Below are 14,189 nucleotides of genomic sequence, written 5' to 3'. Positions count from 1 at the left end.
TACTGTATCTTAACAGGACTGTGTGTATATACTGTATCTTAACAGGACTGTGTGTATATACTGTATCTTAACAGGACTGTGTGTATATACTGTATCTTAACAGGACTGTGTATATATACTGTATCTTAACAGGACTGTGTGTATATACTGTATCTTAACAGGACTGTGTGTATATACTGTATCTTAACAGGACTGTGTGTATATACTGTATCTTAACAGGACTGTGTATATATACTGTATCTTAACAGGGATATGTGTATATACTGTATCTTAACAGGACTGTGTGTATATATACTGTATCTTAACAGGACTGTGTGTATATACTGTATCTTAACAGGACTGTGTATATACTGTATCTTAACAGGACTGTGTGTATATACTGTATCTTAACAGGACTGTGTGTATATACTGTATCTTAACAGGACTGTGTGTATATACTGTATCTTAACAGGACTGTGTGTGTGTATACTGTATCTTAACAGGACTGTGTGTATATACTGTATCTTAACAGGACTGTGTGTATATACTGTATCTTAACAGGACTGTGTGTATATATACTGTATCTTAACAGGACTGTGTGTATATACTGTATCTTAACAGGACTGTGTGTATATAATGTATCTTAACAGGACTGTGTGTATATACTGTATCTTAACAGGACTGTGTGTATATATACTGTATCTTAACAGGACTGTGTGTATATACTGTATCTTAACAGGACTGTGTGTATATACTGTATCTTAACAGGACTGTGTGTATATACTGTATCTTAACAGGACTGTGTATATATACTGTATCTTAACAGGACTGTGTGTATATACTGTATCTTAACAGGACTGTGTGTATATATACTGTATCTTAACAGGACTGTGTGTATATACTGTATCTTAACAGGACTGTGTGTATATACTGTATATTAACAGGACTGTGTGTATATATACTGTATCTTAACAGGACTGTGTGTATATACTGTATCTTAACAGGACTGTGTGTATATACTGTATCTTAACAGGACTGTGTGTATATATACTGTATCTTAACAGGACTGTGTGTATATACTGTATCTTAACAGGACTGTGTGTATATATACTGTATCTTAACAGGACTGTGTGTATATACTGTATCTTAACAGGACTGTGTGTCTTAACAGGACTGTGTGTATATACTGTATCTTAACAGGACTGTGTGTATATACTGTATCTTAACAGGACTGTGTGTATATACTGTATCTTAACAGGACTGTGTGTCTTAACAGGATTGTGTGTATATACTGTATCTTAACAGGACTGTGTGTATATACTGTATCTTAACAGGGATATGTGTGTATATACTGTATCTTAACAGGGATATGTGTGTATATACTGTATCTTAACAGGACTGTGTGTATATACTGTATCTTAACAGGGATATGTGTGTATATACTGTATCTTAACAGGGATATGTGTGTATATACTGTATCTTAACAGGACTGTGTGTATATACTGTATCTTAACAGGGATATGTGTGTATATACTGTATCTTAACAGGGATATGTGTGTATATACTGTATCTTAACAGGACTGTGTGTATATACTGTATCTTAACAGGACTGTGTGTATATATACTGTATCTTAAACAGGGATATGTGTATATATACTGTATCTTAACAGGGATATGTGTGTATATACTGTATCTTAACAGGACTGTGTGTATATATACTGTATCTTAAACAGGGATATGTGTGTATATACTGTATCTTAACAGGGATATGTGTGTATATACTGTATCTTAACAGGACTGTGTGTATATACTGTATCTTAACAGGGATATGTGTGTATATACTGTATCTTAACAGGGATATGTGTGTATATACTGTATCTTAACAGGACTGTGTGTATACTGTATCTTAACAGGACTGTGTGTATATATACTGTATCTTAAACAGGGATATGTGTATATATACTGTATCTTAACAGGGATATGTGTGTATATACTGTATCTTAAACAGGGATATGTGTGTATATACTGTATCTTAACAGGACTGTGTGTATATACTGTATATTAACAGGACTGTGTGTATATACTGCATCTTTACACATTCACCGCCGGAGGTCGCTGTGGGCGTATGGCCGTTTGTGCCAGCGCTGTAATGCAATGGGGGTAGATGCCGGTGTTTGTAGTGCTAAAACTATATTAAATATTATAACTATGGATCTAATAACAACGTCGATTGTCAGTGAGGTTCTTCCGGTCAACATGCAAAAAACTGATAATTTTTTCATCCATACTTTTCCGTTTTATACCGTGGTGAATATGAGTATAGTTTTTTAGAGTGATCCTGTGTTTCATTATAAATCGTGCCATTTCTTGCCTGATTATTGAATCAATCTGAAATCAATGCTAGATTATCGGTATTATGTTTCATCATGCATGCACGAAAGGGGGGGGGGGAAGCCGGCCCTCCGTGCTTTGGTCGCAGCCAACGGGCCACACACACACCACAGACACATGCTGCGATCGCGGGGAAAAAATTATCAGATCAACGCAATATTGATAATATATAGTCCTTACCTTGTCTATGATGTACTGCAAAAAGAATAATCCAATTATCTGATCGCCATTCCAAATACTGGTCGCGGTCGTGTGTCCAACATTATCCACCAAAGAAAATGAATGGGGGGGCGGGGACACTCGTCGATGCCATTCCTATAAGCACTTGTCTTGCTGGAGTGTTTGGACCCCGCCTGCACGCTGCAGCTCGGTCAGGAAAACAAACCACATCGTTTCAAATGGAGTGCAAAGGCATTAGGCGGCGGTATCGGACCGTTGCAGTCTCAGACAGAGTGCCACACAGTCCTACAGCATAGCAGGATGAATTATGAATGGAAATAGCGAATAAAAGAAATAACAATCCAATAACGAGTGTCGTATATTTCTAATCAATATCTAAGGTGATTTACAGTACAATGAGGTTGCCTATCTGGAAAGGAAGAAGGTCATAATGATAGAATGGTCTTCTCTACTGATAGAGAAATAACTGTGCAGCCCAGACAAAAAGGAACTATAGTTCAAAACTCATGATTTATTCTGCCTCGGGGCTCAGAGTGAATTCAGAAGGTTGTTTTTACATACAAGGATTATTTCATAGTACATTAACACATGTTGTACAAAGGATTAATAAGGTTTGCACATCAAACCCAGTCTGTACATACAACAGTAGTCATGTTAACATCAATGAAATAGATAATCTTACTGAGCATTTACACATGAGTAAACGTTAGGTTATGACTATAACCAAGTTCTGTTAATTAGGGGTGACGCTTGGCATCACTCTGCACTCTCTCGCGTACGTGCACGCGCACTGAATAAATTCCACAAATGTACCTTTAATACCAGTATTAGTCTGACCACACCCCTCATCAGCTTACCTTCATAAGCAGGTGTGTGGTCACCTGCTCTCCTCCTTCCCAAGCTTTCACCACAAGGTGAGGTCAAGGGCTGCAGCGGCCGTCGGATGCCAAGCGTCACCCCTAATTAACAGAACTTGGTTATAGTCATAACCTAACGTTCTGTATCATTAGGGGCTCTGCTTGGCATCACTCTGCACAAAGGGAGGCCAAGCGGAGCCACTGGCCGACAAATACACCCAGCTGAAGGCCCCCCACAACCAACAGAACAGGGAGGGCCGAGCCCCCCCGACCCCCCCTAATGGAGGGCACCCCCCCTATTAGAGGTTTACCGGGAGGGCGACGGACCCGACCGTGCGAAGAGGCACTCAAGCAACTCAACGCACAGGGTGAGCAGACCGTGGCTTGACCCCACGACTACACACACGCACAACCCGCATGCCACCCGGGAACGAACGGAGGGAAACAACCTCGTTACTGCCCCCAGAATCACGGGATCAAGGGCAAACCCAACCCCGTGGCAAGGCCGTAGCAGCGGAGCGCGAAGGAAGACCCAGACCCACCAAAAGGACTGGACTCCCTGGAATGGGGGCCCGGAGAAGTCCATGATGCCAGCATCAAGACCCCACCAGGTGGGCACTTAGTGACCCCGCCCCCCACATCGCCAGCGTATTCGGACAAAGGCCCCTCAGCCGAGCGGGCCCTGTCCTCCCCAACAGTACACCGTCTGGCACACTGGCCCTGCAACAGGCAGACAGCATGGCCGTAACACACAAGAGTTAACCAACGGAAGCAGGCAGTGCACCGGGGAAAAAGACCAGGCAACAGGCTGTTAACCCTAGCCTGGAGACTGCGGACGAGACAGGCGCCAGAAAGGACAGCTGAACACAGCCGCCCCGGCGGAAGGGGCGTATGCTGGCGTTGTCGCATAACCAAGCCTCCACAGAGAAGGCTGACACGATTAGCAGACGTCATGAACGTGCAGGGGCACCCTCAACCGGTGAACCCGGGAGTTGACACTGCAGCAACACACCAGAGAACCAACCACCCAGGTGTTACCCTATGCAGTGGTTGGTCCCATAACCCCCAGGAAAAAAAACCCAAAACACACCTGCGGCACTGCCGCAGCCCGTGTTCCAGTGTCCAACAGGGTTAGCCCGGGTCAACGAAACATTACCCCGGACCGGGCCCGGTGATACGAGGAGCACAGGGTCCCCCGAGGAGGCCAAAACCACCCCAACAGGCCCCTCTTCGCCATGCGTAAGAGAAGAGCGTAAAAATGGAAAACCAGCCCCAGCACCCCGCACTCGGTATTCCCAGGAGGTCACCCAACCAAGTACCAACCAAGACCAACCTGCACGGCGGCCGAGATCCGACGAGATCGGGCGCGTACAGGTTGGCACGGCCGTAAGCCATTACGACAGTGTAGAATACAATGTACCCAACAAGGGTTCCATAACGCTCAACCCTGTGACACCCGGACCGACCTAGCATTTTTTTCCCCTGAAAAAAGCCCAAGTGCCTCAGGGTACCAGAACAGCAGATCTGCATCCCCGGCGGACAACGGGTGTAACTGATCTGGACCAGCGCGACCAGAACCAGTCCCGTGCCCTAACCACGCCGACATGCCAACCCCAGGAGAAGGGGCAGATATGCGTGTTGATCCTAAAACATAAAAAGAAGGCACCACCCAGACGTTTCGGTACGAACCGCGCCCGGCGGCCCACCCCCAGGGCGTGAGACCCTTCCCCATATGTTCAGATCCATTCCGTTATCATCCCCTGATATGAACGGGAACCCATCGACAAGCACACAGGGTGTCGGAAGAGGAAAAAACCCCCATCCTAATTGCTTCATAAAAACGCTGTTTTAACCCCAAGCAATCAAGGCGCGCCAGTCAGCCAATGTCCAACAGAACATCCTGAGCTAGCACTATGTGTGCGTTTTGACATACCCACATCAACAATAGGCTATTTAGACCATCTTATTGAATCCCCAAGACGCCCAGGGGAACGACAAGAGGGGCGAGATGCAATCAACTCCATGAATGAATGAATGAAAACTTTACCCAACAGATTGCAGAAAGGGTACAACCCAGTACGGCGCAATACACACAATTGGTTAAGGGGAGGCAGACCTGAGAAAGACGTTAGTCTTGTTTCCATCAGGGACCCTCATTTCCAATCCATATAGACACATCCAACTCTTTATAATAATAAAGAAAAAGCATCACCCGTATGAACCAACTGCACAGCTGGGAGTAAAAAACCCGTTTTCACATTTTAATCCAGTCACTCTTTTTAATCAGAGTGTAAGACCAGACCCTCCCAGAAACACCTTCCCACATGATAGTCATGAAAAAGATATGCCAACTGTGAGTCATGTGACCAACTGACTCAAGTTTACACATAAATCGGGCGCAGCAGAACTGTGAGCCCTACGCCCTAACTCGACACCTTTAAGACACCGTAACTCATGGAAGGCGTCGCCATAGCAACACCGCTACAACGGGCGGGGAATCCTGCCGGCTCCTGTCTTGTAATAGGAGTTGGCAGAATAACCCTCCCCCCCCCCCCTGCCAAGACGTCCCACCGGCTCGGCCCTGACTGGCTCAGCAGAAGAGATCAAAAATCCCCTAAACCAATCAAGTGGGAAAGGAGGGGTTTATTCGACACCCCCTCACGAAAACACACTTCGTTCCCTACACACAGAAAAACAACCGTAGCCATTTTGAAAACCTCCGGTAGAATGCAATGCATAGCATAAGCTAATACAATGCCCGCTACCCACAAAATGTGAACAGGATTTACAACAAAACACAAGTCGCATGTGTGTGAATCCTACACCCGTTGACTATGTCGTACATAGCAAAAAACGCTGACCGAGAGTAACGGCCAGGCCGTGGAATGTGCGTGTACGAGTATTACTGCAACTAAACAACACAGCATTGTGAGACACATATACTTAGTTCAAGCAATGGAATAACACCAGTTTCTACCTGCATGTGGAGCATCAAGCTAATAGAACCTATTACTGAGTGTATGTTGCAGACCTTGCTTAACCTCGTAACACAACACGACTCATCTCACAACGTAAAAGTGCAGATTCATATATACACAACCCCACCATATGAATTGTTGAAGAAACACACAGTTTGTTCGGCCAAAACACAGTCCCCCTTATGTCGGGGAACTTTTTTATTTATAATGTTTTTTAAGGCACAAAATCATAGAGGGGCCGGGGAGGGTGTAAAAGAGAGGGGATACAGAGGGGAAAAGTCACTCAGCGGCGTCTGCCACCTCGCGCCGCTCGAGTCTTGCCACCCCGAGGAGCCCCGGAGGGACGGTAGGTTACTGTCTGCTGGACACGACGTTCCCTACTGTCTCCTCCGGTCGTGGATGGGCCGGCGGTGGCAGAAGCGCCGTCTCTTCTCCTGGCCCTCTTGGAAGGGCCAGCAGCGGCGGCGGAGGCAGTGGTAGCGGCGACGGAGACAGCTCGACGTCGCGGAAGCCTTCTGACTCCACCGGCAAAGACGGGAGGCGGAAAATGGGGTTGGAGGATGGATCTCTCCTCTGCCATCTCTCTGCATGTCGAGGTCATCAAACGCAGGGCCTTCCCGAACAGACCAGCGTCGGAGAGGGCGGCCGTCAGAAGAGGAGCTCTCTTCTTCTCCGGCACACAGGCCTGCTCCAGCCAAAGATGACGCTGGCCCAGGGTGGCCAGGGCGCGCACTTTCCCCATGGCTATGGCCAGCACCTGGGAAAGGTGCAGGACAGCTCCAGCAGCCTGCGTGATCTGATCGCATTTCACCTCGTTCAGATCCATGCCGCCCGTCATGATCCCCGATACAAATCTAGCCAGGTGGGCGATGTTAGACGCCGCAGCCAGCGATTGTGTACCAGCGATGAATGACTGGTCACCCCAATAAGCCAATCGCCTAGCCGATTTCCCCTGGAGGACCGGCTTGCATAGGGGTTCCCACACCATATCCGGACAGAGGAGAGCGGCCATCGGACTGTCAAGCCGAGGCACGCCCTCCCCCATACCTTTGACTAACCCCGACACCCGCGTAACTGGTACGTAGGTGGGAGTTAGTCCCATGATGTTGGACACCGCCTGACCCCGACGAACATAGGCCCCCATCGAGGGGAAAAATGGGTAGACAACGTCCACCCCTCTCACTGGGCGACGCTGCCAGGGATGACCTATGAGATCATCAGGGACAGGTGCAGGCAATGGCAGCGGCAGCGGCACGCCGTTTGCGGCGGCGGCTACCGCCATGAGCTCGGGAAACAAAGCCTGCAGTTCCCCCTGCGGACTTTCCTCCACCGACCCTGCATCCCTCACATGCAGCAGGCTGCGACTGGTTAAGGAGCCACAGTCTGATGTGGCCGACAGTAGGGCATCCTGCTGATGAGGCCAAGGTGGTTCCTCGACATCCTCGAACAGGGAGCCCCATGGAGCCATTTCTCCCCCCTCCGGGGTCTCCTGAGGAGGGATACTCTCCTCCACGGGACCATCATACAAGAATCCGTCCGCCTCTTCCATGAAGTCCTCAGTTTCCATCGGAAATCCAGAGCCGGACGCATCCTCGCTGGTCTCCAGCAGTTCCCCAAACCCAGGCCGTTCGCGTCTGCACGCTACCATCTTGCGACGTGAACGGGCAGACGCGAAAAGTTTGCGTCGCAAATCCTCTGGCTCCAAGACAACCCCCCGTTCACCAACGGACGATTCCCCGGAACCAGAAGAACCAGAGTCGAGATCAGGCCATCGCCGGAGCGACGGCACCGACTCCTCGGCTCTTCGGAGAGGCAAACTATCCATCGGCTGTCTCCTGGGCTGGGTCGGCAACCACGAAAGTGGCAACAGCCCAGCACCAAGATGCACGACGGAGGCGGGAATGGAGAACCGCTGGTGAAGAGTAGGTCTAGCGGGTCTACTCTCCGCGGAATACATTATGACCCAAACTTTTTCTTTACAACAGATGTGAGAGAAGAAAAAATTAAGCACAATGTAAACTCGTCACAACTCTTTTCAACTAACAACACGTCAAGTGGGGTACTACCAGGCACTTCCTTGTGGTGAAAGCGAGAAGGAGGAGAGCAGGTGACCACACACCTGCTTATGAAGGTAAGCTGATGAGGGGTGTGGTCAGACTAATACTGGTATTAAAGGTACATTTGTGGAATTTATTCAGTGCGCGTGCACGTACGCGAGAGAGTGCAGAGTGATGCCAAGCAGAGCCCCTAATGATACAGAACCTGGTTTCAGATATTAAGGATTACACTAAACTTAAACAACAAATGGTGTTTCCCATGATTTACTCACGTATAATCAGCAGTCTGTGGGTGGATCGGTTGAGAGACACAGAAACCCCTGGGGGTTTCTGGCCTGTCTCTCAAACACCGCGCTCTCTGTTATATACTCTGATTTCCACCAATAATAACAGTCTAATAATACGTTTGGTCCAATTAGATTTGTCTTCTGGGAGGCGGTCCCAATCAGATGATCTCCTGTGTGGGGGCTGGCTGCCCCCCACCGATCTCCTCGTCGGGTGTTGTCCTTCAGTAAACAGAGGGGGGTCTGTTTTGGCCCCCTCCTTTTTTGGCCTGTGGCTCCTTGATGAGTTAACAGTTTTTAACACTAGAACCTTTTCTATATTTATGGTTTACAACAAGAGTGAACTGACACTCTATTACCTTCATAACCAGTTTGACATTCTAAATGATATTCAAATACCTTTTATCTAATATGGTTTAATTAATATAATAATAATAAAGGATTGGATTTATATAGCGCTCTTCATGACACCCCAGTGACCCCAGAGCGCGTACAGAGTCCATTATTCGTTCATACACAGTCATACCGGTGGTGGTAAGCTACAATTGCAGCCAGAGCTGCCCTGAGGCAGACTCACGGAAGCTTGGCGAATAATCATCGCCTACGGCCCCTCCGACCACCACCAACATTCATTCACATGCATACACATTCATACGAGGCAAGTAGGTTAAGTGTCTTGCCCAAGGACACAACGGCAGTGGGATGGACATGGGCTTGAGCGGGATTCGAACCACCAACCCTTCGATCATTGGACGACCCGCTCTACCCCTGAGCCACGCCGCCCCACAATATGATCTTGTTTATGAATTAGTTTCCATGTCTAACATCCTGTAAATACATTCTGCTCTTAACAAGTCTGGGCTGGTCTGCCCTCTGCACCCAGTGGGGTGTTATCACCACATTAACATACAGTACTCAGTCACGAGTGGGGGTTGAGTGGCTGTCTCTGTAACACCAGTATCAGCTCCTTACTTTAGCACTGAAAATCCATTCTGCTGTTGAAAGGTACACCTGGCTTTTACATTATGGTTCTCTAATTATTCACACATATTAGTTATGAAATACACAGTCAAAGATACCACACAAGTTTACTCGTTGTTGGCAGAATTCGATTGGCGGGCTATAACGAGTTAACTCGTTTTTGGCTGCCATTGTGGTAACAGGGATGTGTGTATATACTGTATCTTAACAGGGATATGTGTATATACTGTATCTTAACAGGGATATGTGTATATACTGTATCTTAACAGGGATGTGTGTATATACTGTATCTTAACAGGGATATGTGTATATACTGTATCTTAACAGGGATGTGTGTATATACTGTATCTTAACAGGACTGTGTGTATATACTGTATCTTAACAGGACTGTGTGTATATACTGTATCTTAACAGGACTGTGTGTATACTGTATCGTAACAGGATCTTAATTCCTTTATTTTTAGCATTATTAATGCATTATTTTTCAGCTTATTTTCTGACATGTGTCTGGCTGTCTGTCTGTCTGTCTGTCTGTCTGTCTGTCTGTCTGTCTGTCTGTCTGTCTGTCTGTCTGTCTGTCTGTCTGTCTGTCTGTCTGTCTGTCTGTCTGTCTGTCTGTCTGTATGTCTGTCTGTCTGTCTGTCTGTCTGTCTGTCTGTCTGTCTGTCTGTATGTCTGTCTGTCTGTCTGTCTGTCTGTCTGTCTGTCTGTCTCTCTGTCTGTCACCTCTCTAATGCTCTTGTGTGCAGGACTGAGTTTGTCCTCTGCTTGTCATTGCTGCTAAACCTGTTTCCTTCTCACCTCTTCTCCTCTGTCTGTCGCTGTGTGTGTGTGTGCATGTGTGTGGGTGCGCTTGTATGTGTGTGTGTGTGTGTGTGTGTGTTTGTGTGTGTGTGTGTGTGTGTGTGTGTGTGTGTGTGTGTGTGTGTGTGTGTGTGTGTGTGTGTGTGTGTGTGTGTGTGTGTGTGTGTGTGTGTGTGTGTGTGTGTGTGTGTGTGTGTGTGTGTGTGTGTGTGTGTGTGTGTGTGTGTGTGTGTGTGTGCGTGCGTGCGTGCGTGCGTGTGTGTGTGTGTGATACAACAGGAACACTGTGATGGGAGTTAACACAGGGATGAACCAAGCTCTCCTGGGTAACAATCCCCTGGCTACCATCCAAGGTGTGTGTGAGAAAGAGAGAGGGAGAAACAACATGAGGGCCTGACAGTAGAACAGAGAGGACAGTAGGACAGAGAGAACAGAGAGAACAGAGAGAACAGAGAGGACAGAGAGAACAGATAACAGAGAGAACAGATAACAGAGAGGACAGAGAGAACAGAGAGGACAGAGAGAACAGAGAGGACAGAGAGAACAGAGAGGACAGAGAGAACAGAGAGGACAGAGAGGACAGAGAGAACAGAGAGGACAGAGAGAACAGATAACAGAGAGAACAGAGAGAACAGAGAGGACAGAGAGAACAGAGAGGACAGAGAGACAGGGAGGACAGAGAGAACAGAGAGGACAGTAGGACAGAGAGAACAGAGAAAACAGAGAGGACAGTAGGACAGAGAGAACAGAGAGAACAGAGAGGACAGTAGGATGGAGAAAAACAGAGAGGACAGAGAGAACAGAGATGACAGTAGGACAGAGAGAACAGAGAGGACAGTAGGATGGAGAGAACAGAGAACAGAGAGGACAGAGAAAACAGAGAGGACAGTAGGATGGAGAGAACAGAGAACAGAGAGAATAGAGGACAGGGAGGACAGAGAGAACAGAGAGGACAGTAGGATGGAGAGGAGAGAGAACAGAGAACAGAGAGGACAGAGAGAACAGAGAGGACAGTAGGACGGAGAGGACAGAGAACAGAGAGAACAGAGGACAGAGAGGACAGAGAGGACAGAGAGGACAGTAGGACGGAGAGGACAGAGAACAGAGAGAACAGAGGACAGAGAGGACAGAGAGGACAGAGAGAACAGAGAGGACAGTAGGACGGAGAGGACAGAGAACAGAGAGAACAGAGGACAGAGAGGACAGAGAGGACAGAGAGAACAGAGAGGACAGTAGGATGGAGAGAACAGAGAACAGAGAGAACAGAGGACAGAGAGGACAGAGAGAACAGAGAGGACAGTAGGATGGAGAGAACAGAGAACAGAGAGAACAGAGGACAGAGAGGACAGAGAGAACAGAGAGGACAGTAGGACGGAGAGGACAGAGAACAGAGAGGACAGTAGGATGGAGAGAACAGAGAACAGAGAGAACAGAGGACAGAGAGGACAGAGAGGACAGAGAGAACAGAGAGGACAGTAGGACGGAGAGGACAAGGTAGAATGGGAACTGACACCATATCAGACTCAATATCAGCTACAAGCACACAATGTAACAAGCAGAGGAACCCATCAAATGTCAGTGGGAAAATTGAGAAGAGGGCAGAGAAATGATGGCCTGAAACGAGACGTTGTGGATGATAAGATCAATCTTCTGGCAAGAGTAGAATAGGCTGCCGGTGACAGATGAATAGGTTATACGGAAGATGACTAGGCTGTACGGAAAGTCACTGCTCACATCTCCAGCACAAAGTAACGTAGAGTTTACCAGTAATTGGTGCGTAAACAACATCAGTACATGTCTCCACTGTCACTCCATGATGTCCATTTCATTCCCATCTAGAACCACAAACCCATCCAATCAGGTGTGTGTGTCTGTGTGTGTCTGTGTGTGTGTTTATAATGTGTGTGTGAGGTACGTATGTGCTCTGCTGAATCTTATTTTTTATTTTTTTTTACTCTGTGATGTCTCATAATCATCTTTAGCTCTCCATCTCCTCATTTCACCCACTCACATAAATTATGAAAGTCGATGAATTAATCTCTCTCTCTCTCTCTCTCTCTCTCTCTCTCTCTCTCTCTCTCTCTCTCTCTCTCTCTCTCTCTCTCTCTCTCGCTCTCTCTCAAATTCAAATTCAAATTCAAATAGGCTCTATTGGCATGAAATATTAACAATTAATTAATTTATTAATCTCTCTCTCTCTCTCTCTCTCTCTCTCTCTCTCTCTCTCTCTCTCGCTCTCTCTCTCTCTCTCTCTCTCTCTCTCTCTCTCTCTCTCTCTCTCTCAGCCCTAGTAGCCAGTGGTGGCCAGCTGCCCCTCTCCAGTCTTGAGGGGGCCACTAAGTTGCTGTTGGGTGGCTCTGGGGGCCAGGGGCTGCCTTCCTCCTTCTTCCTCAACCACCCCGCCTTCCTCCACATGAGCCAGAATCCCGCCGCTGGATTGATCAGCGCCGCCGTAGCCAAAGCCTCCCATTCGTCCCCCTTCCCGTCCGCCAGCAGCATCAGCCCCACCCCTTGCTCCCCTTCCCCGTGCTCAAGCCCCGCCTCTTCCTGCTCCTCCATCGAAATGGCACACAGCCCACCCTCTCTGGGCGGGTCCAAGATTGAGTGACCGCGCCAAAGGGCCAATCAAGAGAGGAGGGAGGAAGGAGGGGAATGAAACCAGAGAACCTCGCCTTTCACACCAAAGCTATCTCTTTCTCTTTCTATTTCTCTTTCTTGCGCTCTTCTTTCGAGATTTCTTTTTTCTTTTTATTCGCGATGGCTCTCTCTCTCTTTCTCTCCCGGTCTTTCGATGCCAAAAATACACAGAATGAAAGAGAGGAGGGAGGGAGGGAGGGAGGGAAGAGAAGTGAAGGAGAAGAGATGGGGGGGGGGGGGGGGTATTGAAACCAAAAATCTTTATCTATCCAAACAAATGGGGAGGAGGCAATGTGGGACCTTTTTGTCAATAACAAGCGACATCGACACAGCAGCGCTCCCCCTCCTTCTCTCTGGGGAGGAAAACCCCAAAACCAGTGACATATGTTGACGAAGTGGCAGGAGTGAGGAGGGAGCGTGCATGAGGAGTCGCGTAAACCAAAAATGGCAAAAGATAAACTTTAAACAATGTGTTTAGGGAAAGGCGGCAAGGACAAAACGTGGAGCGAGGAGGACTGTTTTTCTTAGTTTATATTTTTATTTTTGGTTTTCGACGAAAAGCTGCGGGTCTGAAGGAGGAGGAGAAGGGAGGAGGATTTTAAACCAAAAATGTACCTGAGGAGGAGGTGGTGGTGGTGGAACACACAATGACAAAAAAAAAAAAAACGACAACCATACCAAAACCCCAAATACCAAAAACCAAAAATACGGAGAGAAAAGCTTTATTCAAAAAGGACATGTAAATACAGAAGCTATCCAGGACCAGGTCTCTTACCGCTACTGCTAGCTCCCACGCGCCATACATCCACAACCGATTCCATCCTGCCATCCGGTCTGCCATCGATTCATCTCGTCTTGTTTGTCTGTCCGTCCACCATAGTGTCCGTGTCGCTGTCCCACATGGACATAGGCCTACTTTGCCTCGGTGTTTATTTTTCTTAAAGGATTGTTACAGAGCTCCTGATCCATGTGTATGAGTGAAGGCGTTTGCCTAATAGTACACACGCCAATACTACTGTAATCGCTATCACTTGGCACATT

General features: G+C 47.5%; 1 protein-coding gene across 1 annotated transcript in view; it reads left to right on the top strand.

Annotated features, from left to right (window-relative positions):
- The window catches only part of LOC311248392 (POU domain, class 2, transcription factor 1-like), a gene marked incomplete at both ends in the record, with an annotated part of 30,710 nt that extends 17,591 nt beyond the window's left edge, over window positions 1–13,119 (top strand). The window contains 2 exon segments of the mRNA XM_084339277.1: window positions 10,791–10,864; window positions 12,797–13,119. Of these exon segments, the coding sequence (XP_084195403.1) occupies window positions 10,791–10,864; window positions 12,797–13,119 (397 nt within the window).
- Between the last annotated feature and the right edge of the window lie 1,070 nt (window positions 13,120–14,189).

The sequence above is a fragment of the Notolepis coatsorum genome (genome assembly GCF_963971535.1).
Source record: "Notolepis coatsorum genome assembly, contig: SCAFFOLD_945, whole genome shotgun sequence".
NCBI classification, from domain to species: domain Eukaryota; kingdom Metazoa; phylum Chordata; class Actinopteri; order Aulopiformes; family Paralepididae; genus Notolepis; species Notolepis coatsorum.
The sequence above is the reverse complement of the archived record's forward strand: the minus strand, read 5'-3'. Positions and strand labels throughout refer to the sequence as shown.